Raw genomic sequence first — 21,893 nt, forward strand, 5'->3', positions numbered from 1 at the left:
TTAAAAAAAAAAAATTTTAAACAAAGACTGTAACAACAGACAAAGAAGGACACTATATATGAATAAAGTGGACAATCCAAGAAGAAGATATGACAATTGTAAATATTTATGCACCCAACATGAAAGCACTCAAATACATAAAACAGTTAATAACAAACATAAAGGAACTAATCAATAATAATACAGTAATAAGTAACAGTAGGGGACTTTAATACCCCACTTACATCAATGGACAGATCATCTAAACAGAAAATCAGTAAGGAAACAATGGCTTCAAATGACACATTGGAACAGATGGATTTAACAGATATATATTCAGATATATTCAGAACACTGCATCCTAAAATAGCAGAACATATTCTTTTCAAGTGCATGTGTAACATTCTCCAGGATAGATCATGTATTACGCCACAAAACAAGCTTCAATAAATTCATGAAGATCAAAGTCATATACCATGTATCTTTTCTGACCATAATGCTATGAAACTAGATGTGAACCACCAGAAAAATTCTGGAAAGACCACAGATACATGGAGGTTAAATAACATGCTACTAAACAATGAATGAGCCAACCAGGAAATAAAAGAAGTAATGAAAAAAGTATATGGAAACAAATGAAATAAAAACACAACAGTTTAAAAACCTTTATAAAAAAACAAAATGGGGCACCTGGGTGGCTCAGTCAGCTAATTGTCCTACTCTTGGTTTCAGCTCAGATCATGATCTCACTGTTGGTGGGTTCGAGCCTGCTTGGGATTCTCTCTCTCCCCCTCTCTCTGCACCTCCCTTGCTTGCTTGCTCTTTCTCAAAATAAATAAATAAACATTTAAAAATAAAATAAATAAAACCTTTGTGATGCAGCAAAAGCAGTTCGAAGGGGGAAGATTATAGCAATACAGGCCTACTTCAAGAAGCAAGAAAAATCTCAAATAAATAACCTAACCTTGTACCTAAAGGAGCTAGAAAAATAACAAATAAAACATAAAACTAGCAGAAGAAGGAAATAATAGGATTAGAGCAGAAATGATATAGAAACTAAAAAAATAATAGAACAGATCAATGAAACCAGGAGCAGGTTCTTGGGAAAAAAAATCAATAAAATTAATAAATCTCCAGCCAAACTGAGAGAAAGGACCCAAATCAATAAAATCACAAATGAGAGAAGAGAAATAACAACCAACACCACAGAAATACAAATGATGAAAAACTATATGCCAACAAACTAGGCAACCTAGAAAAAATGAATAAATTCCCAGAAACATATAAATTACCAAAACTGAAGCTGAAGGAAATAGAAAATTTGAACAGACTGATAACCAGCAAAGAAATTGATTCAGTAATCAAAAAAACTCCAAACAAACAGAAGTCCAGGACCAGATGGCTTCACAGGTGAATTTTACCAAACATTTAAAGAAGAGTTAATACCTACTCTTCTCAAACTATTGCATAGAATACAAAAAGGAAAACTTTCAAATTCACCCTATAAGGTCAGCATTACCCTGATACCAAAACCAGATAAAGACACCACCAAAAAAAGAAAACTACAGGCCAACATCTCTCATGAACACTGATGCAAAAATACTCAACAAAAATACTACCAAAACAAATCCAACAATACATTTTAAAAAATCATTCACTACAATCAAGTGGGATTTATTCCTGGGTGTCAATAGTGGTTCAATATTTGCAAATCAAACAACATGATGTATCACATCAATAAGAGAAAGGATAAGAACTATATGATCATTTCAATAGATGCAGAAAAAGCATTTGACAAAGTATAACATCCATTCATGATAAAAAAACCCTCAAAAATAGTAGGTTTAGAGGGAACATATCTCAACACAGTAAGGGCCATATATGAAAAACCCAAAGCTAACATCATTCTCAGTGGGGAAAAACTGAGAGCCTTTCCCCTAACTAAGGTCAGGAATAAGACAAGAGTGTTCACTCTCACTACTTTTATTCAACATAGTACTGCAGACAACAGAAAGAAATAAAAGGCACCCAAATCAGTAAGAAAAAAATTAAAACTTTCACTATTTACAGATGACACAATACTACATATAGAAAACTGAAAGACTCCACCAAAGAACTGCCAGAACTGATAAACAAATTCAGTAAAGTTGCAGAGTACAAAATCAACGTACAGAAATCTGTTGTATTTCTGTACACCAATAATGAAGCAGTAGAAAGAGAAATTAAGAAACTATCTTATTTACAATTGCACCAAAAATAATAAGATACCTAGGAACAAACCTAACCAAATAGACACAGGTGAAAGACCTGTACTCCATAAACCATAAAACACTGATGAAAGAAACTGAAGAGGACACAAAGAAGTGGAAAGACATCCCACACTCACGGACTGGAAGAACAAATATTGTCAAAATGTCTGTACTACCCAAAGCAATCTACACACTGAATGCAATCTCTATCAAAATACCAACAACATTTTTCACAGAACTAGAACAAATAACACTAAAATTTGTATGGAACCACAAAGACCATGAGTAGCCAAAGCAATCTTGAAAAAGAAAAGCAAACCTGGAGGCATCACAACTCTGGACTTCAAGTTACATTACAAAGCTGTAGTAGTCAAAACATTATGGTACTGGCACAAAAACAGACACATAGATCAATGGAACAGAATAGAAAATCCAGAAATAACCCCACAACTGTAAGGTCAATTAATCTCTGACAAAGTGGGAAAGAATACCCAATGGGAAAAAGTCAATCTCTTCAACAAATGAATGGTACTGGGAAAACTGGACAGCAACAAGCAAAAGAATTAAACTGGACTACTTCCTATACCATACACAAGAATAAATTCAAAATGGATTAAAGACCTAAATGTGAGACCTGAAACCATACAAATCCTAGAAAACAGCAATGGGAATAATTTCTCTGGCATTGGCTATAACAACTTTTTCTTGATAGGTCCCTTGAGGCAAAGGAAACAAAAGCAAAAAACTATTGGAAGTATATCAGAATAAAAAGTTTCTCCACAGTGAAGGAAACAATCAACAAAACTAAAAGGCAATCTATGGAATGGGAAAGATATCTGCAAATGACAGATCTAATAAAGGGTTAGTCCAAAAAACAAAGAACTTATACAACTCCACACTCCAAAAACAAATAATTCAATTAAAAATGGGCAAAAGACATGAACAGATATTTTTCCAAAGAAGATATACAGATGGCCAACAGACATATGAAAAGATGCTCATCATCACTTATCATCAGGGAAATGCAAATCAAAACTACAATGAGGTATTACCTCGCACTTATCAATATAGCTAAAATAAAAAACCATAAGAAACAACAAGGGTTGGCAAGGATGTAGAGAAAAAGGAACCCTCCTGCACTGTTGGTGGGAATGCAAACTGGTGCAGCCACTCTGAAAAACAGTATGGAGGTTCCTCAGAAAGTTAAAGATAGAACAACCTTAAGATCCCGCAATAACACTACTCGGTATTTACCCAAAGATACAAAAACACTAATTCAAAGGGATACATGCACCCCTATGCAGCACTATTTACAACAGGCAAAATATGGAAGCAGCTCAAGTGTCCATAGATTGATGAATGGATAAAGAAGATGTGTTATATAAAAATACACACACACACACACACACACACACAATAGAATATTATTCATCCATAAAAAAGAATGGAGTCTTGCCATTTGCAATGACATGGATGGAGCTAGAGACTACTATGCTAAGTGAAATAAGTCAGTCAGAGAAAGACAAATACCACATGATTTCACTCATGTGGAATTTAAGAAACAAAACAGATAAAGGGAAGAGAGAAAGAGTGAGAGAAAGTGAGAAAGAGAGAGAAACCAAGAGACTCTTAACTATAGAGAACTGATGGTTACCAGCAGGGAGGTGGGGGTGGGTAGATGAAACATATGATGGGGAGTGCACTTGTGATGAGCAACAAGTGATTAAAATAAAGAGTTAAAAAAAAGCAAACTTAATTTTAAACATGATAGCTTTTTTTTCTCCATATAGGATTCCAGTTATTTAAAGATATATTTGAACAATGCTAAGGAACAATCTTTACTTTAAAAAAAATTTTTTTTAATGTTTTTATTTGTTTTTGAAGGAGAGAGAGCATGAGCTGGGGAGGAGCAGAGAGACAGGGAGACACAGAATTTGAAGCAGGCTCCAGGCTCTAAGCTGTCAGCACAGAGCCCGATGCGGGGCTCGAACTCAGACTGCAAGATCATGACCCGAGCCGAAGTCGGATGCTTAACAACTAAGCCATCCAGGTGCCCCTTGAACAATCTTTACTTTTAAACTACTTATTAAAAGGTACAGGTGCTAGGCCACAAGATGCCTCCTTTAATAAAAAATATATATATTATTTTATGACATTGACAGAAAAAAAAAGAGATTATAGTACAGTAAAGAAGCAATATACTATAGTGCAAAAGAGTTGAATTATCCAGGTTTTAGGTCTTAGCCCCACCGCTTAACAGGTTATAACTGGACAAGGTATTAAATATTCTTGTGCCTCAGTTTCCTCATACGTAATGCAGAGATAACACAGTTCTTTCTTCTTTGGTTTAAGAGGTTTAAATAGGAATAGTACACATAAAGTACTTAGAATAGTACCTGGTACATACTACCCCAAGGGTTAGCAACTATGGCTTACAGGCCTGCTGCCTGTTTTACATATAAAGTTTTATTAGAACACAACCACAACCATTCATTCATGAATGGCTCTTTCCTCACTGCAATGGCAAAGTAATGAACAAGAAAGAGAAATGGGACCCTCTGGACCCTAAAGTGGAAAGGTATTAAACTTCCCTCCAGATTCCTAAATATACCTTTGTATTTTAGCTAAAAAATGTTTTTTCTCCACTGCCTTTTTAAGATCTTTCATATTCACATGTTAATTTCCTGAAATTATAGTAAATTATTTAGTTTTCTATTCAATTTACTGTAATGGTTAAAAGCTCAGCTCTAGAATCATACAGACCCAATGTAAGCTCTACCATTCACTAACTAGCTCTGTGACCTTGGAAAGTTTCTTAACTTCTCAGTCTATTTCCTTTGTATGAATAAAAACCCCAATATTATAGGTTGTTGTATTAAGATAATTCAGATGAAGTGTTCAATGCCTGTTTAACTTTGCCTATTTTTTTTAATCACTATTACTTGAATCAGGCAATTTTGTATTTTAAATGCAAATGAGGGCTCAAAATATTTGAAAATATTCTCATTAAAATCCCCCCCAAAAAAAAAAATCTCTCCAGTCTAGGAAAAAAATAAAGCATTCAAAATAAGTCTGTTTAATTCTACTTTTAAGTCCATACATGTATGTGAGGATTGCTTGTCATAAAACATATATGTTAGGATGTCCACTGAAGCACAGTCAAATGAAAATAAGTTTCCCAACTTTTTCTTCCATTCATTAATCTATTCAATAATTATTTTAAAAAAAATTTTTTTTTTACATTTATTTATATTTGAGAGACAGAGAAAGACAGAGCACAAGTGGGGGAGGGGCAGAGAGAGAAGGAGACACACAATCCGAAGCCGGCTCCATGCTCTGAGCTGACAGCATAGAGCCTGACATGGGGCTCGAACTCACTAACCGTGAGATTATGACCTGAGCTGAAGTTGGACGTTTAACCGACTGAGCCACCCACGTGTCCCAATCTATTCAATAATTATTAAGCAACTACTTACTGGGCCTGGAACTCTGCTGAAGATATAAAATGATTATTAAATGTCTGTCAGGGGTGCCTGGGTGGCTCGGTCGGTTCAGTGTCCGACTTCGGCTCAGGTCATGACCTCACGGTTTGTAAGTTCAAGCCCCTCATTGGGCTCTGTGCTGATGGCTCAGAGCCTGGAGCCTGCTTCGGACTCTTTGTCTCCCTCTCTCTTTGCCCCTCCCCAACTCACACTCTGTCTCTGCCATAAAAGTAAACAAACATTTAAAAAAATTTTTTTAAAAACACTGTCTGTCATCAGGAAGGTTACAATCTTACAGGGGGATAAAACATGTAACAAATACAGTATGTCCTACTAGTTAGTTACTAAGGATTTGGTGCTGAGCCACTGCCTCTTACTCTACCCGCTAACATAAAGAGATCACACATGCAAGTAATAAGACAGACAGATCCTAACTTCCTGAAAACACAAAGTCTGTGACCATCCACTTGGATTCCTATGTAGGAGAAAAATAAACTTATATCTCATTTAAGCCAGTGTTATGTAGGAGTGCTTCAGTCCTTCCAGCTGAATCTAATCCTGATGCAATGATCCAACCAAATTCTCAATGATGAAAGGGAAGAAGTAATAAGGAAGGGAACAGGTGTGTGGGACAAAAGCTGGAGTTCACTAAAAATGCCCCATCTATTATATATATTAGGCACTGAGCTAGGAGCTGATTTTTTAAAAATCAATAAAACACTGTCTTTGTATAAATAAAACTATAAGAAAATGCATCCTAGTAAGGAAATCAAAGGCACTACTCTTTTAACATTTTCCAGAACCTCAAATGTGGTATGCCAAAAAAAGTCATCTTTCCTCCTAGAAAAGATCCCCCTGTGTATGGGGTGAGGGGTATATGGGAAATCTCTGTACCTTCCCCCTTTATTTTGCTGTAAACTTAAAACTGCCCCTAAAATATGAAGTCTTTAAAAAAAACAACACATCTGTCTCCCTCCAGATTTCCTATTTCTGATTTCTTACTTGGATTTACCCTCATATCTAACTACTCATCATGTTCTAATAGGAAAATATAATTTATTTCAAGATTATCCTCTTTCAAGCATGATTTCTAGTAATATACTGTGTTTTTTAAATGGAGAATACAAATATTTAACATTGATTTATGTACACTTTCTCCCCTCAGTTATTACTATAGGTTTTTTTGAAGGGCAGTCACATTTTCATCCACAACACCTTGCCCAGTCCTTAATAAATACTGAAAAACAATCAACAGATGAGTCAGCATTGAAAAAGCTGCTTTATTATGTGCTTTTAGAAAGATTTATATTTCATACTCAACTTGCAGTTGAGTAACTCCAATTGCTGTGATGCCTTTTGGATTTAATGTGATCAATAACTAGTACAGACAGGAGAGCTAGTTCCTAAGAAACTGGGGAAATCTTTGGGATATATGACATGCATGGGTTTGTAAACAGGGTTTGTAAAAAAAACCAAGGGTTTGTAAAAACAGATACTATTAGCTATAAGAATAGTGTGAAGCAACTCACATATTAAAGCCACTACTGAAAAAAAAAAATTAAATCAATCATGATTCTGAGATTTAATTATTTAAATGAAAAAGAAATTTGTATAATAAATAAATCTAAAACAACTTTTTAAATAGATTATCTTTCTTAATACAAATGCACACTAGCCAAAACATACAGATTTATGCAACATTCCCTCCCCCCCACCCCCCACCAACCCATTTCAAACTGACATCATCTGTTCCTGGGTCACCTTCTCTAGTTACAAATGTGAAATTTGAGATAAGAATAAAAATCACTTTAATATCAACTAGAGTAAGATGCAGTGAGAACAGAAATCTGCCATTACTAATTAGCACTGGTAAGATTTAATTCTACTAGAACAGACATTTATATAAAAGAAGATGTGCATCTGCCTCTTTACAGATGGTAATTTATTTGAAAAAAAAAGTCTATCAATTTCAAACATCATCTGTGAGACAAGACATCATTCTGCAGTGTCAAATCATTCATTATAATCAGTAGAGGCTCTAGGCCAGACTCAGGATGAAACAGGATCCAGTAGCCACTTGTGTTTAATCTTAGACTATTCATGCCTCAGTTCACAAAGCTTGACTAAGAGACCCTTGACTAAGAGACCCTTTGTAAATTTCATAGCTGTAGAGGTTAAACGGTCCAAATGACTCTTCATAGATGCAGGACTGATTCAACCTAGACTTGAATTAGCACCTTTAAAAGAATAATGTGGGGCATGATAATAATAATAATAATAATAATAATAATACTCTACTTAAATAAGAACCTTCTATAAATACTTGGAAGGCATACCTTATTTTCTTTGTATCTACTGAGATCTGCTATGCAGTATTCCTTGAATAATTTATCATAGTATTTCTTTGCAAGTTTCTTCTCCCTAGATCCATAAAAAATATATATATCTTTTGCATTTAGAAATTCAACCACAGTTTACTACTTGGAAGCAATGTCAATAAATAACACATATGATATAAATATTAATGTTTTAAAAGAGGCCTATTCCTTACATGTGCATAGAATACCTGAATATTAACTATTTATAGTGGCTCTCTCAGGGAGGGCAACTGCAAGGCTGCCAGTCAGAGAAGGGGAGCCTTACTCCTCACTTTTTGTCTTTTGTTATGTTTGCATTTCAGGTATTACTTTCAGGTATTACTTTTTCCCAAGGTATTTTAAAAATAAGCACATTATGGAACAACAAACGATACACTAAAAATGTAATAAACTATATTTTCAAGACAAAGTCAAGCAATGACAAGTCAGTAAAAACTGCTAAAAATTACCAAAAGAACCAAACCAAACATAATACTACTCCAAGGCATGTTTTTATGTCTTCCACTCAGAACTCCTCCACGCAGGGGCTGAATGACCTGGACATTCAGGGTCATTTCTGACAGGGTAAGAAAACAGGAAGAAAGCAGGAGAGACAGGACTAAAGCAGTTTATGTATTATGTGTTGGATGGCAAAAATTACCAATTCATGTCCATTTCATCCTCCTCATTCCATAGGAATCTATGATTTTCTCGTATAACATCCATGTCTGTCTTGTCATTTTCCCTGGAAAATAAAACTATTTCAATTTAATATAAACATAAAATTTGTCAAATTTAGGAGGTTAAACAGTTCTGTGAGATTTTTTAACAGCTGAGTATAAATACATGAAGATAAAGATAGTTTTATGTGTGAATATGTATATATGTTCATAAACTTATAAAAATGATTTCAGTTTTTTCAAAAGACACTGATAAAGGGGGCTGCTACAAAAACAAGTTAAATGAATAAGGCATTTATCCGTCTCTAGTACTGGTTTCAATTATACAAATGGTGCTAAATTACCAAAGATAGTTAGAGAAATCTAAATAAACACTAAGTGGATAAGGAAAAATGAGTGAAAGTAAGTTTTAGAATCTAAAACGTCAGTAACACCATGCCACAGAGATCAAATTTAAAAAATGGAAGAGTTTTCCATACCTCATTTTACTACAGCTTCCTAGAAAGACTGAGTAACGGCAGAAGAGAAGAGAGGGGATGATATTTTTAAGATGCTAACAGTTTGGGGGTGTCTGGGTGGCTCAGTCAGTTAAGCATTCAATTCTTGATTTTGGCTCAGATCACGATCTCACGGTTCGTGAGACTGAGCCCTGTGTCAGGCTCTGTGCTGACAGTGCAGAGCCTGCTTGGCTTTCTCTCCTTTCTCTTTCTGCTCCTCCCCCACTCTCTCTTTCAAAATAAATAAATAAATAAACTTAAAAAAAAAGGTGTTAACAGTTTGGGGGTAGAACAAGGGATTGTTGGGGAATACAGACTAAAGTGAGAGGGGAGATAAATTTGAGGTAGATGAGATAATACAAAGTTTTTTAGAGCTTTATCAAACTCAGAAAATTATTAAGTCAGAGAAAGAAAACACACACCATGAAGAGGCTCTGATAGAAGAGCCTCAACTACAGGGAGGAGCTGCTTTTTGTTTTTGTTTCTTTTCCTGTTTGCGCTACCTTTTAAAAAGCAATCCCAAACACTGAGGTCTAAAAAGTTAATGATCTCAAAAATCCTTACCAAAAAAAAAAAAAATTACTGCATAATCAGGCATCGGAGTATTCCTCACATATCCTGTTACTGCTTGAGGCAGATCTGGCTCCGCAGGCTACCTGAGGCCTATTGCCAGATAATGGGCTTCATGATGAGCTATTAGCCCAAAGTTATGGATAGCCTCTCCATTTCAGGATATGATAAGGAAACTGGAATGGAGAGCAGAATCAGAAAACACAGTAGCTGTGGGTCTTTAAAGATATCCATATCTTCCTCCCATTCTATGTAAACTTCATGACACTTACCCCAATCGCCTGAAGTCTTCTTTTTTGCCACCATAGTACAAAATATAGTCATTTACAAACTTTGTATGCCTTTGATACTGAAATGCAAAAAATTAAGGATTTTATTTGTTCAGGAGTTGTTCTGTGTCCCTGACATACTAGTAAGTAGAGACAAACAGTATGAATCTACTTAGTTTTTTAAATATGTAAATACATACTATGTATGTTTATGAATTAAAAATATCTGAAAGGGTAAATATTAAACTGTTAAGAGTCAACACTGTAGCATAGAAGGACTTTCTACTGAATACTGTTTATATCGTTTTGAACATTTTTCAAGCATATACTACTCTTGTGATAAAATATTATCTCCAACTGGGAAGAAGGAAAACTTCTTGTTCCTATTGCTGAAATACATACAGCCTCACATCAATATTTATTTTAACATAATACTATGAAAAATAAATTATAGTGTCCAAAATTAAAGATATGGAATACAATTTAACTCTTATCACTATAAGATCTAGTTATTCCAGTAATGACAAAGCCTCTAAAATAGAAGATACAACTTTTGTAATATTAAATCCTAACATTAAGCTTTCAAAAACAATGTTATTTTTTATATTTCTTTTAATATTTAAAGAATTCAGTCATGTTTATTTTTAACACAATACAACAAGATATATGACTGTTTTACTTGTTTTAAAAAGCTCAAAGGTATTTTCTCCAGAGCTGAAGAAAATACAAAAAATGCAAATAAAATTAACCTCATCCATAATACTGTCTGACTACATCCTATTATATCAAAGATAAATAATGACCTAATTCATTACAATGTGTTCTGATAGAATACTGAATCAGAATATGATACTGGCAATAAAGCAGTTAACCTTCCAGAAAAGAAAAAAGAGAAAATCCAGACATCCAAAGATTTGGGTTTTCCAGCTTTTGGTCTATTTCAAATTTTTTCTATAAATGGTCTCTTTGTCACCTGTAAATGTGTCTTTGTCACAACTGTTTGGCTCTGCCATTTTAGCATGAAAATAGGCACAGATAACACCTCAATGAAAGAACACAGGTATGTGCCAATAAAACTTTATTTATAAAAACAGGTGCTGAGTGGGACTTTGCTTCCAGGAAGATGGAGCAAAGTTGTACTTTTCCCTATTTTTCTCATTAAGAACAACTAAAAGCCTTGGAAATTATATCTAAAACAAATATAAAAAGACTCTAAAAGTGAGGAGGAGAATCCATTAATAGCTAGGGAGTTCAAGACCCATGGTTTGACACGGCGGTAAGTTCCTCAGGTTTTCTTTTTGCCTCATGAACTCAGAATTGGAAGTGAAGAAGCTGGCAACCTGGAAATGTCAACAAGCACAGACAAGGAAAGTCCCAACAAAAGCCTGTTCTCTCTGAATAACCAAGAGAGAGGAAGCCTAACAAGACAGATAACTTTAGACAACGCTTACTCTACTCCAGCCAAAAATTCTAGAAATAACTGTGGCCCTACCTCCACCAATGCCAGAAAAGGGACCTACACTTTCACTCTTACCAGGCTGTAACTAGATGCCCCAATACCCCCAAAAGAGTGGTGTCACCGAAGGCACAATAGATGCCGAAATGTTAAAGGAACAAGTGGCAGATGAGAATAAATCCATGGGAAAGGTGAGATATTGGATTAGAAGATAAGAGGAATAAATAAATCGGTGATAAGAGGATTTCTATAACTTATAGAAAAGGATTAGGAATGATAACAAAATGAAAGAGACGTCAATAGATAGGGGATGTACCTAATTGCCATGGTCTCCTCTTAATCCTGCCCGTAGTAATAAACATCCAGAAATACTTCAGGTCTTGCTTGACCTCTCTTTCATTCTCCCAATATTCCAAACAGTAGTATGGATGGATAGTGGTAGCAGTTAGTGTAATAAGCCACAGTCTTACCAAAAAGTTGAGGTGAGACATGACTATAATAGGGAAGCAAGAAAGAGCTTAAAGACAGCCCCAAGTCATGCCTAAGAGTTGAAGCAACTACAGGCCTGAGGACAGTCCACAGACAGATCTACCTTTAGACACATAAAGAACTTCCATAGCCAAGAACCAGGTAGTAAGAGAATAAGAGTTAAAATGAGATTAAAGATAAGAACAGTATTAAAATGAGAAATTTTGAGAGCCAGACAAAAACAGGTTGGAAAAATATTTGCAAGTTCATGGACTATTTTATAAACTTATTTATAGATCATTACTAATACGTCTTATTATTTTTGTCTCTAAATCTTTCTTATGTATCAATAAAAGAGAACTGTACTCAAAAGTATAAATGACAAGATTGCACATCAATAAACATTTACCTTTAAAAACATAATATAGGTCTATCTGACTTCACAAGATTTTATGAAATAGAAAAGTAGATTTAAAAATATTCTATTTGTTATAAAAATCTAGAAGTATAAAAAGGATACAGCATCCATAGCTATCAGATGAAACCTTCTATTTTTTGCTTCTTCCCTGTTAAGACAAATTTTAAGCAAATTCAAATTTCTATATTCTAATTAATACAATTAAATCCCCCAAGTCCCTGAGTTTACAAAAACATCTTAAACCAAAAAAGGACATTTACACTGAAGTACACACCTATCCAGCAATTCTGTGGCAACTTGTTTATGGGCCACCTTTCCATGTTTTTCTTTCTGAAATGGCTTTTTGAGCAGTAAATCATCTTCAACTGTCCTGGTTTATGAAGAAGAAAAATTATTAAAAGAGTTCATTTTTCTTAAAGGGTGTTTCTTGTTTCTTTTTATTTTCCTAATTGGAACATGTTTTAAAATTTCAAGTCTAAACTTAAAAATGACTCACTGATCTTTAATGAGACATTTTAGGTCTCCTTAAATCAATTAATATCTTGACTTTATTTAATACTTAGAAAATGGAGAAGGTAAAACAAACAAATGCATGGGTTCTGATGTTAGACCACCTACATTTGTGGATCCAAATTTGGGCTCTGTCATTCACTATCTTTTTTTTTTTCACCATCTTAATCTTAAATGAGATTAAGCTACTTAATCTCTTTGCACCACAATTTTCCTGTTTGTAGAGATACTGATGCTTTTGGTAACCAATAATATAAAAAAGAATAAGGGTTGATTATAAATGATATAATAGACTATAGATGATCAGCCCTAGTTATAAAGATAGATATAACTGAAGAGTACAGACTATTCAGCTAGATTTGCTCAAGTTCTATTCTTACAAAGTAATACTTTTAAGTGAAAAATCTTTAAAACATAAAGAACCATACAACATAATTTGTTATAATCATTTCTATTCTTTTGGTCACCCATGAATACTGAACCCAACAAAAATGTTCGGTTCCATTCACTATGCCTTACATATTGCTCTCGGTGTGAAATAGTAAAACAACTTTTATAAGTTTGGTTAATATAGATCAGTCAATCACTTCTAAGTTAACAGTTGAAATCAATTTCTAACCACTGAAAGCTGAAAACAATGCACCTAAACACAGCAATATCATCGGATGCAGAGTCCTCATAAAGCATAGGCTTTATTTGCTGACAGTTCTTGTCCCTTCCAATTCAATAAAAACTTCCATGAGCTCCTTCATTTAAACACTTAGTCTGCTCATTCACAAAACCATAAAACTGCACAGTCTCACCCTCCACATGAACTTCATTTTGAGGTCAAGTACTTGCAAAGGGACCTCCAACTAAGCCCGTACTTAGCTATGACATTCACAAGTAAAAAGACCTTAACAGTTGCATGAAAAATAGATGCAACAGAGAAATCTAAGTTTTGTTTGGTCTCCTTTTTCCCCCACCTCCACTTCCATAAATCTCTTCACAGCATAAACATCATTTTCTTATTTTTCACATAACTGTTCTCAAATTCTCGAGTCAATTCATTATAGTTTAATGAACAAAAATTCATTGAGTAGAGCATCGTTGTCTTCACATGTAAACATAATCCAGAAACTTTCAGTATTATTTATACGTCATCTCAACCTGGAAAGGATCTGAAACACAGATCAATAAAAAATTACTTACCTTTTTTTCCTTTTGTTAGATTCACCACAGTGTTCATCATCACTAAAATCAGAGTCATAGCCCCCATGACCATGCATCTGTAAAGAAGTATAAAGTCAGTTACCTAGAACCTAAATTGCTCATAGTTCAGGAAACAGTTCAAAAATAAGTTATCTTTAAAAGCTGTAGTAACTGTAAAGGATCATGGTGGGTATATCACTGTTCACCAGCCAACTAAAATTTTCATTCACTATGAAGTAACAGACTTACCCTTCAGAAAATGAATCAATCAACATTTTCCACCTTAATTACTATTAAGCCAACCAGGGAAGCTACTCTTTGACCTCTTCACTGAAAACGAGGTTCTTTTTATAGAACCTGCCATGTGACTGCACACAAGATTCAGCAATGCTTCACCTTTGATTCAGTGTATTTATCACCGACTTTGTTCCAGACATTATGGTAGGCCCTTAACAAACACTGCTTCTAATTCCATAAATTAGGAACTATGATCTCCACTTTACAGATGAAGAAATCAAAGACAAAGTTAAGTAAATCAGTCACAGAGCAAATAAGTGGCTAAGCTGATCTACTTCACTCTTAAGCCCACGATTTCAACTACTCCAATTTGCCTTTACGGAATATGCTACCACTGATTATTATATTCCATTAGACTTACTCTATTTGTGAAGAGTACACTATCAATTCATTAAAACTTGCCTTTTTACAACATATGTTGAGATTTCCTAGTTTCTTCAAAGTAAACAACCTTGCCCTTTGGTCTAGTAAACTTTATTTTGTTCCAATTCATTTTTTAACTGAAATTCTTAGAAATCCAGGAAGATCTCAATTGTCACTCAGTTGTACTTGAAGAAGCCTCTGGTTTCAGCATTACATTGAATTTGGAACACACATTAATGGGGAATCAGTGGATTATTTGACTTTTGAGGTCATACTCAATTCATATGGCTACAAGGAATTAGTCCAGGTCAAATGATATATCGAAATTTTTAAACTTTAATATTCACTATTACAAGTGCAGCAGGACAAAAAGGAAAGAACTCCCTAAACTTTACTGCACTGGACCTAAGACAAGATACCTTTCTAGTCCTGGCTACCTTGAATAAATTACTTTATCTCTTTGGGCTTCATCTGCTAAATAAGGTGTCTACATCATGTAAACCTTAAATCTTACATATTTGTGAATTTTTATGATTCCATTTTCAAACTTAGGTGTGTGAGTGAAAACCTCTCTTCTCTGTCCCATAAAATTCTAAAGAGGAAGGTGCTAGCCAAGGTTGGAGGTAAAGGTTAGAAGGCCACAGTTCCAACTCTATCCTCCGTTAACATCTGTCATCACCTGGATCTCCCACCCTTTATCATGTCAACTCCTTGCTTCAGCTGTCTTACCACATCTCAGCAACTTCTCACCCTTTATGTCCTCATTTTCCAAACATCTTGATGAGGGTCAACCATTGTGTGGAGCTTAGAGATGTATTTCTGGCATCAACCTACCAGAGTGCAAATCCTGGCTCTGAACTTTTCATTTGTCTTTTGTTCTGCATGTTCCTTAACCTCTCTGAGCCTCAGTTCCCTCTTTCCCCCTTCTATGAAACGAGGCTAATAAGAGCGCCGGTCTCCTATCTCATAGGACTGTACGTTAAATGTGGTACAGCATATAAAGAGTTTTAGAACAGAGTCTAATGTCATCTTGACCCCACAGCCCGCGACACCACCTCCTACCGTTGCTCCCCCTCTCCCATTTTCCCCCCTCTGGCGGCTTCATCCATCCCATACTCATCTCAAATCAGTGGTTGCACTGAAAAGCTCTCACTCACTTCGGGTAACGAATCAAATGACAAGGGCCGAGAGAAATTCGAGACGGCAGACGCCGGGTGTTCTCTAGAACCAAAAAAACAACCAAAAGATAATCAACGAGTAGCATATGAGGAACAATTCTGGAGGTCCTTCTAGCCAGCCCCAAATACACTCAAGGCCTTTATCACGCACCCCTTCGCTCCTCCCTGCTCTGCCAAGTACGCCCGCGGGAGTCGCTTCCCCTCTCCCGGTGGCTGCAGCGACTACGCACGGCCTGAGCGAGCCGCTGCAGGGCCAGTCCGGTTCGCCCCCGCCGCGCAGCCTCCCGGTAGCGAAGGCCGCCACCGCCCGCTCCCCGCCTCTTTCTACGGGTCCCGATTGGGCGCCGCTTCCGGTCCGGCTCGGCCGCGTGTCACACTTAAATGACACCGTCCTCGGGCGCGCCGACCTCGTGCTACAGCCAGAACAGCCCCGGGAAACAAAGGCAGCGGCAACCAGGGCCGGGAGAGTAGGCAAAGGCTATCTACTTTCTACAGTCGGAACCGTTAGTTTTTTTCCTCGGCCTCCTTCCCCTCGCGAGCGCAGCTTTTAATGTCGTGTGGTACTGCTCGCACTACGCCCACGCCCGTTTGAAAATATTTTGTTTTAGAAAAAAATCCTGCCTGTATATCACCTGCCGTCCTCTTTCTAGTAACCTTAGTAACGCCTCCTCGGAGCATCCCCGCTGAAGCGTCTGTCTCCGATCTGCCTCTCCTCCTCCCTCCATAAAACAGTTCTCATAATTAAAACAAAAATAACTTTCCATCGTTTCACCACCCACACAATACATGCCATTCCAGTACTGGCGGCAGAGGAGCTCATGGAATATGGGAGCAAAGGAAGAACAGGGAATAGGGGAGATTTCACAGGGTCGCAGATTCTCCGCAACCACCTGGCACACGTGAAAAGGAATCTAAAATATTTCCTTTTCAAAAGAAGAAAAAGACAAAAACGTAGGCAGGAAAATTTAAATTATTTGAGCTCCACCAGGTTCTCCCTGTGTTTTACCTTTTCTACGTTATGATGCCCCATTCTGCTTTGCAGACCAGTTACTGGGTTCACGTCTTGTCTCCCTCCAGCTAACTGATTGATGCTTTTCATCTTTGCTTCCTCTTAGCACCCAACACAGTTCCTTGGAAATCACAAGCTCTAATTAAATATTTGTTGAATCGAACTGGCACGCCACTGACTTTTACAGCGGGCCCATTTTAGAGAAAACCTTGGCACTTAACATACATATCATTTTTACATCTTTTGCACTAAACATAAGATAATGATATTCAAGGCCCCCATCTATTCCTGAGAGTAAATTGTAGATCTTTTTTTACTCAATGCAGTGAATGTGATCTCAAAAATCTGTAAGTTAAATTACTGTAAATTCGATTATTTCAAAATACAGATTATACCGCAATAAAAACATTTATTCAAAAAATGTAAAGCAATAGGTAGCCTCACAATTTAACATTATACTATATTGAGTTACATTGTCAAGCAGTTCCTTTTTTAGTAAATATCTAAAATCTATATTTAGTTCTTTTACTATTAAAACCAAGCACACCTGTACCTTATATTCAATTTACTTTCTACCGATATTTGACATTTATTTTAATTTTTAATGTTTGTTCATTATGAGAGAGACAGAGAGAGAAAGAGAGAAAGAAAAGAGGGGAGGGGCAAAAAGAGAGGGAGAGAGATCCCAAGCAGGCTCTGTGCTCTCAGCGCAGAGCCCCATGCAGGGCTCAAGCTAATGAACCTTGAGATCATGACCTGAGCCAAAACCAAAAGTCAGAGGCTCAGCCCACTGAGCCACCCAGGTGCCCCCCCCCCCCCGCCCACAGTATTTGACATTTAATAGCATTTTTCAACTATTCTTGGTATGTTTTTGTCCATTTTGTCTGTTGCTTCATTTTATTCTTAAAATAAGCCCCATTTTGCACCTGAGAAATAAAAGCACAGAACTTAAAGCCACAGACCTGATGAAGGTCTAGAACTTGGAGTGCTTGTCTCTCCACAAGACTCAATTTTCTCTGTGTCTCTGTGTCTTTCTCTGTCAGTTTCTCTCTCTTTTTAACTCATTCATTGTGTGGGAAGTAGCTCCTGGTTCTAACATTTTAAGAATTTCAGATCTGTTGCTTCCAGACCATTCCGTCAAAGATTTGCATTTTTCCCTTTGAGGCAACAGCTATTGAAAGAGAAAAAATAGGAAATATATGTTAGGGATAGAACACATGATCTGAACTAAATACAATTTATACAGGATAGAAAACCTCCCTGAACAGAAAATCTCAAGTTTGCAATCACAGCTCAACAACCCTAAAAACACAAATATTTATTAACTGTTTGCTCTGGGCAGAGCACTATTCTAGTTACAGGGTTACAAATATGTAAAAGTCACTCCTTCCTCTCAAAGGTTGACTACTAATCAAGAAAGAATACATAGTGTAATGACAACAGTATATTCTATGGGGGCGCCTGGCTGGCTCAGTCAGTAGAGCATGTAACTCTTGATCTCAGGGCTGTGACTTGAGTCCCACATTGGGTGTAGAGATTACTTAACAAATAAAATCCTTAAAGAACAATATACTCTATCATATGCCAAGTACATAGTAAATGGCTTAAACCTATGGTTCCTAATCTATAAAATGTGTTATTTCAATGAATGTGAACATCTAAATGTGCACCAGTGCCATGTACGTCAAACAAAGCAACAAAATACTATGATAAGTATGTGGTGGAGTGAGGGAAGTTGGTGTCACGCCTCCCCGTTACCATCACCCTTCACTCTCAACATACATACTCTTATTGCCTACCCTCCCCGCTCTACGCTTCTCGTAGTAAAGAGCCACATTTCAGAGTCAGCCAGATCTTCTTCCACTTACTAGCTGGGAGATCTTGGGCAAATTATTTAATCTCTGAGTCTTAATTTCTTCATCTACAAAATGGAGATTAAAATAGCAGCTATCTCCTAGGGGGTTAATGAGGTTTAAAATGAAATGAGGCAGCTACATGCTTAGCATCATGTCTAATTCACAATGAGTCCATAATAAATGCTACTTGGGGAAACAATCAGATTACAAGCATTCTTTCTCGAGAATAAGCTTAACATTTAACTGCTTCTTGAAGATAGCCCAGAAACACACCCACACATATATAATCCCATGATTAATGGCATAGTTTTAAGTATGGACTCTTCAATAAGTAGTAATGGGTCAATCGAATAATATGGCAAAAAAAAAATCAGTTTCAGAGAAAACAGGAAAACAACTTCATGATATTTCATATCTTCCTTAGGGCAGAAAAAAATTTCCTAGACAGGACGCACAAGGGGCTAACCATTAAGGAAAAAATAAATTAATTAAAGACTTCTGTTTAGGGATGCCTGCCTGGCTCAGTCAGTGGAGTGAGCAACTCTTAATTTCAGGGTTGTGGGTTCGGGCTCCACATTGAGTATAGAGATTACTTAATAAATCTTTAAAACTAAATAAATAAATAGGGGCACCTGATTGGCTCAGTTGGTTAAGCGTCCGACTCTTGATATCAGCTCAGGTCATGATCTCCCTGTCCTGGGATTGAAACCCCATGTGGGGCTCTGTACTCAGCCCAGGGCCTGCTTGGGATTCTTTCTCCCTCTCTCTGCCCCTCCCCTGCACGCATACACGTGCTTTCTCTCTCTCAAAATACATAAACTTTAAATTAATTAATTAATTAATCAACCAATTAATAATAAATAAAACAAAGTTTTCTGTGCATTTAAAAGATGATTAAAAATGAAAAGTTGATTCATGGGGTGGGAAAAAATATTGCAGTATGCACAGTCAACAAATTATCAGGTTATATGAAGAACTTTAAAAATCGTTAAGTAAAAGCCAGAAAGCTAATAGAAAATTTAGCAAAAAGACTTGAACAATTAACAAAATCGGATACCCAAATGGCCAATGCATATCAAACAAAGTGCTCATCTTTACCAGTTATCAGAGAAATGGGAATTAAGAACAGGAGGTATACCATTACACATCCACCAGAATGGCTAAACAGAAAAGACAGATCTAGTGCTGATGAATATATCCTATGTCTCATATATTCCATTCCTCAGCGTATTTTCAACAGAAAAGTGTACATATGTTCATTGAAAGACCTGAACTAGAAGACACTAGTTATAAATAACAGTGCTATTTATAAGGAAAAAACTGGAAGCAACCCAAATGTCCCTCAGCAATGGAACAGTTCAATAAGTTATAGTTTATTCCCACAATGGAAGACTACAGAACAATACAAGTGAATAAACTACAACTATACACAACAGCTTAGGTGTATCTCATAAATATAATGCTGAGCAGAAGAAACATTGTATATGATGAAATTTGAAGTGGGGTTTGCGAGAAAATGGCTAAGAAAGAATTCTTGAGACTTTTTGGTGCAAAAAGGTGATCTTATTAAAGCATGGGGACAGAACTCGTGGGCAGAAAGAGCTGCACTGGGGTTGTGAGGAGTGACTGATTATATATATTTAAGTTGGTGGAGGGAGGAGAGATAGAGATAAAGTAAGTTTCTAAGGAATTTTGGAAGCAAGGCTTTCAGGACCTTGAGGGGCTAGCTGCTGTTCAGGTAAGGTTACTTTTAGTTTTTAACAAAACATAAACATTAAGGCAGTAAGACAACCAGGAGTTCCTTGAGCAAGGTCATGCTTTCTGTTTCAGGTGTCTATCAGTGGGCTACAAAGCTGTAAGGAGATTTAATTTAAGGCACATTTCTTTCGCCTTTGTGTCCCTCATCAGTCTGTGCTAAAAGAATACATATAACACAATCTTTATATAAAGAACAAAAGCAAAAGTAATCTGTTTATGAGTCAGGATAATGGTTTCCCTGGTGGGTGAAGGGGAGGTGAAGGGGGCACAAGGCCATGGTGGGGAGGGCTTCTGGGGAGACAGCAATATTCTGTTTCTTGATCCTTGCATTCTTGAACCATAGTGGTTCATTTACACCTATGGTTTGTGTACCTTTCTGTATGAATGTTATACTTCAATAAAAAGTTTACATTTAAAAAATTTAACTACTCCCAGAGGTTTTTAAAAACTTTGACTCCAATGGGTAAATGCAAGTATTGGTGATCAAAGCAATGTCAGGCACAATAGAACAGGTTGGGGAGCAGATAGGAGGGATTTCCTGGGGTCCCAGAAATCATGTCATATAAATGCTAGATAGTCAAAGACAGATTTCCTAGGCACTGAGATGGGAGCAACTGGGGGAGAGGGGTGGATCATGGAGGGGGAGCTTTGTAAGTGCTGAGAAAGACTCTAGTCAGTACCCAAAGGACTGAAAGAACCCAGGCTTAGATCCCTTGGCAAGGTCAGCCTGTATTTACCGTACATTTCTAAGTCAGGATCTGGCAGAAGGCAGCTGTACAGCCTCCCTAAGTAGAGCTCAGTCCATGAACAGAGACACAGTCCAATAGGTATCTTTTGCAAGCTGGTCAAAGGTCGGTCACTTGCTTGTGTAAATGCCCGAAGGAAACTGCCAGAGCATGAACACTGTGGTTGGATGGAAGTGAAGCGGAGAGACTGAGCAATATATCAATTACCAGATGAATTGATTGTCATTTTGAGGCCTGCTCCCAGGAGGCAAGAACAGAGACAGGATGTCTATAAAACCCCTCCCTGAGGCAGTCGTGGATAAGGAGGCTTGTGATTAACAGATAGGGAGACACCAGATCAGACGAGATGAGAAGCAGACACCAGGAACACTAAATGTCACCGGAAAACTGGTGCACTTATTTTTTGTCATATAATATCTATGGGTATAAAGATTTCATGCCTCACTCAGGAACGTGTGAAGTGGAGAGACTCACTATAATAATGAAGGTGGATGGGTGTTGTATCTCTGCATTCTGCCTCAACAGCTGGCTAGGCCTGGGACCTATAATCATGGAAAATA

The 21,893-nt window shown here is 36.7% G+C and overlaps 1 protein-coding gene across 3 annotated transcripts in view; it reads right to left on the reverse strand.

Moving 5' to 3' along the window:
* The window catches only part of LOC106965827 (protein FRA10AC1), a 37,812-nt gene extending 20,791 nt beyond the window's left edge, over positions 1–17,021 (reverse strand). The window contains exons 1-8 of one of the 3 annotated variants that reach the window (XM_027062650.2): positions 16,971–17,021; positions 15,944–16,007; positions 14,127–14,203; positions 12,700–12,795; positions 12,528–12,573; positions 10,087–10,163; positions 8,729–8,812; positions 8,047–8,131 (exon numbers count right to left, since the gene is read on the reverse strand). In XM_027062650.2, coding sequence (XP_026918451.1) covers positions 8,047–8,131; positions 8,729–8,812; positions 10,087–10,163; positions 12,528–12,573; positions 12,700–12,795; positions 14,127–14,203 — 465 coding nt within the window. In that variant the 5' untranslated portion in view covers positions 15,944–16,007; positions 16,971–17,021. Of the gene's footprint in view, positions 1–8,046; positions 8,132–8,728; positions 8,813–10,086; positions 10,164–12,527; positions 12,574–12,699; positions 12,796–14,126; positions 14,204–15,943; positions 16,008–16,115; positions 16,287–16,970 lie in introns of those variants that run through there. The other 2 variants (XM_027062649.2, XM_015061907.3) reach the window with 2 other exon arrangements.
* Positions 17,022–21,893: the final 4,872 nt, after the last annotated feature.

The sequence above is a fragment of the Acinonyx jubatus genome, chromosome D2 (assembly GCF_027475565.1).
Source record: "Acinonyx jubatus isolate Ajub_Pintada_27869175 chromosome D2, VMU_Ajub_asm_v1.0, whole genome shotgun sequence".
In the NCBI taxonomy this organism is placed as follows: domain Eukaryota; kingdom Metazoa; phylum Chordata; class Mammalia; order Carnivora; family Felidae; genus Acinonyx; species Acinonyx jubatus.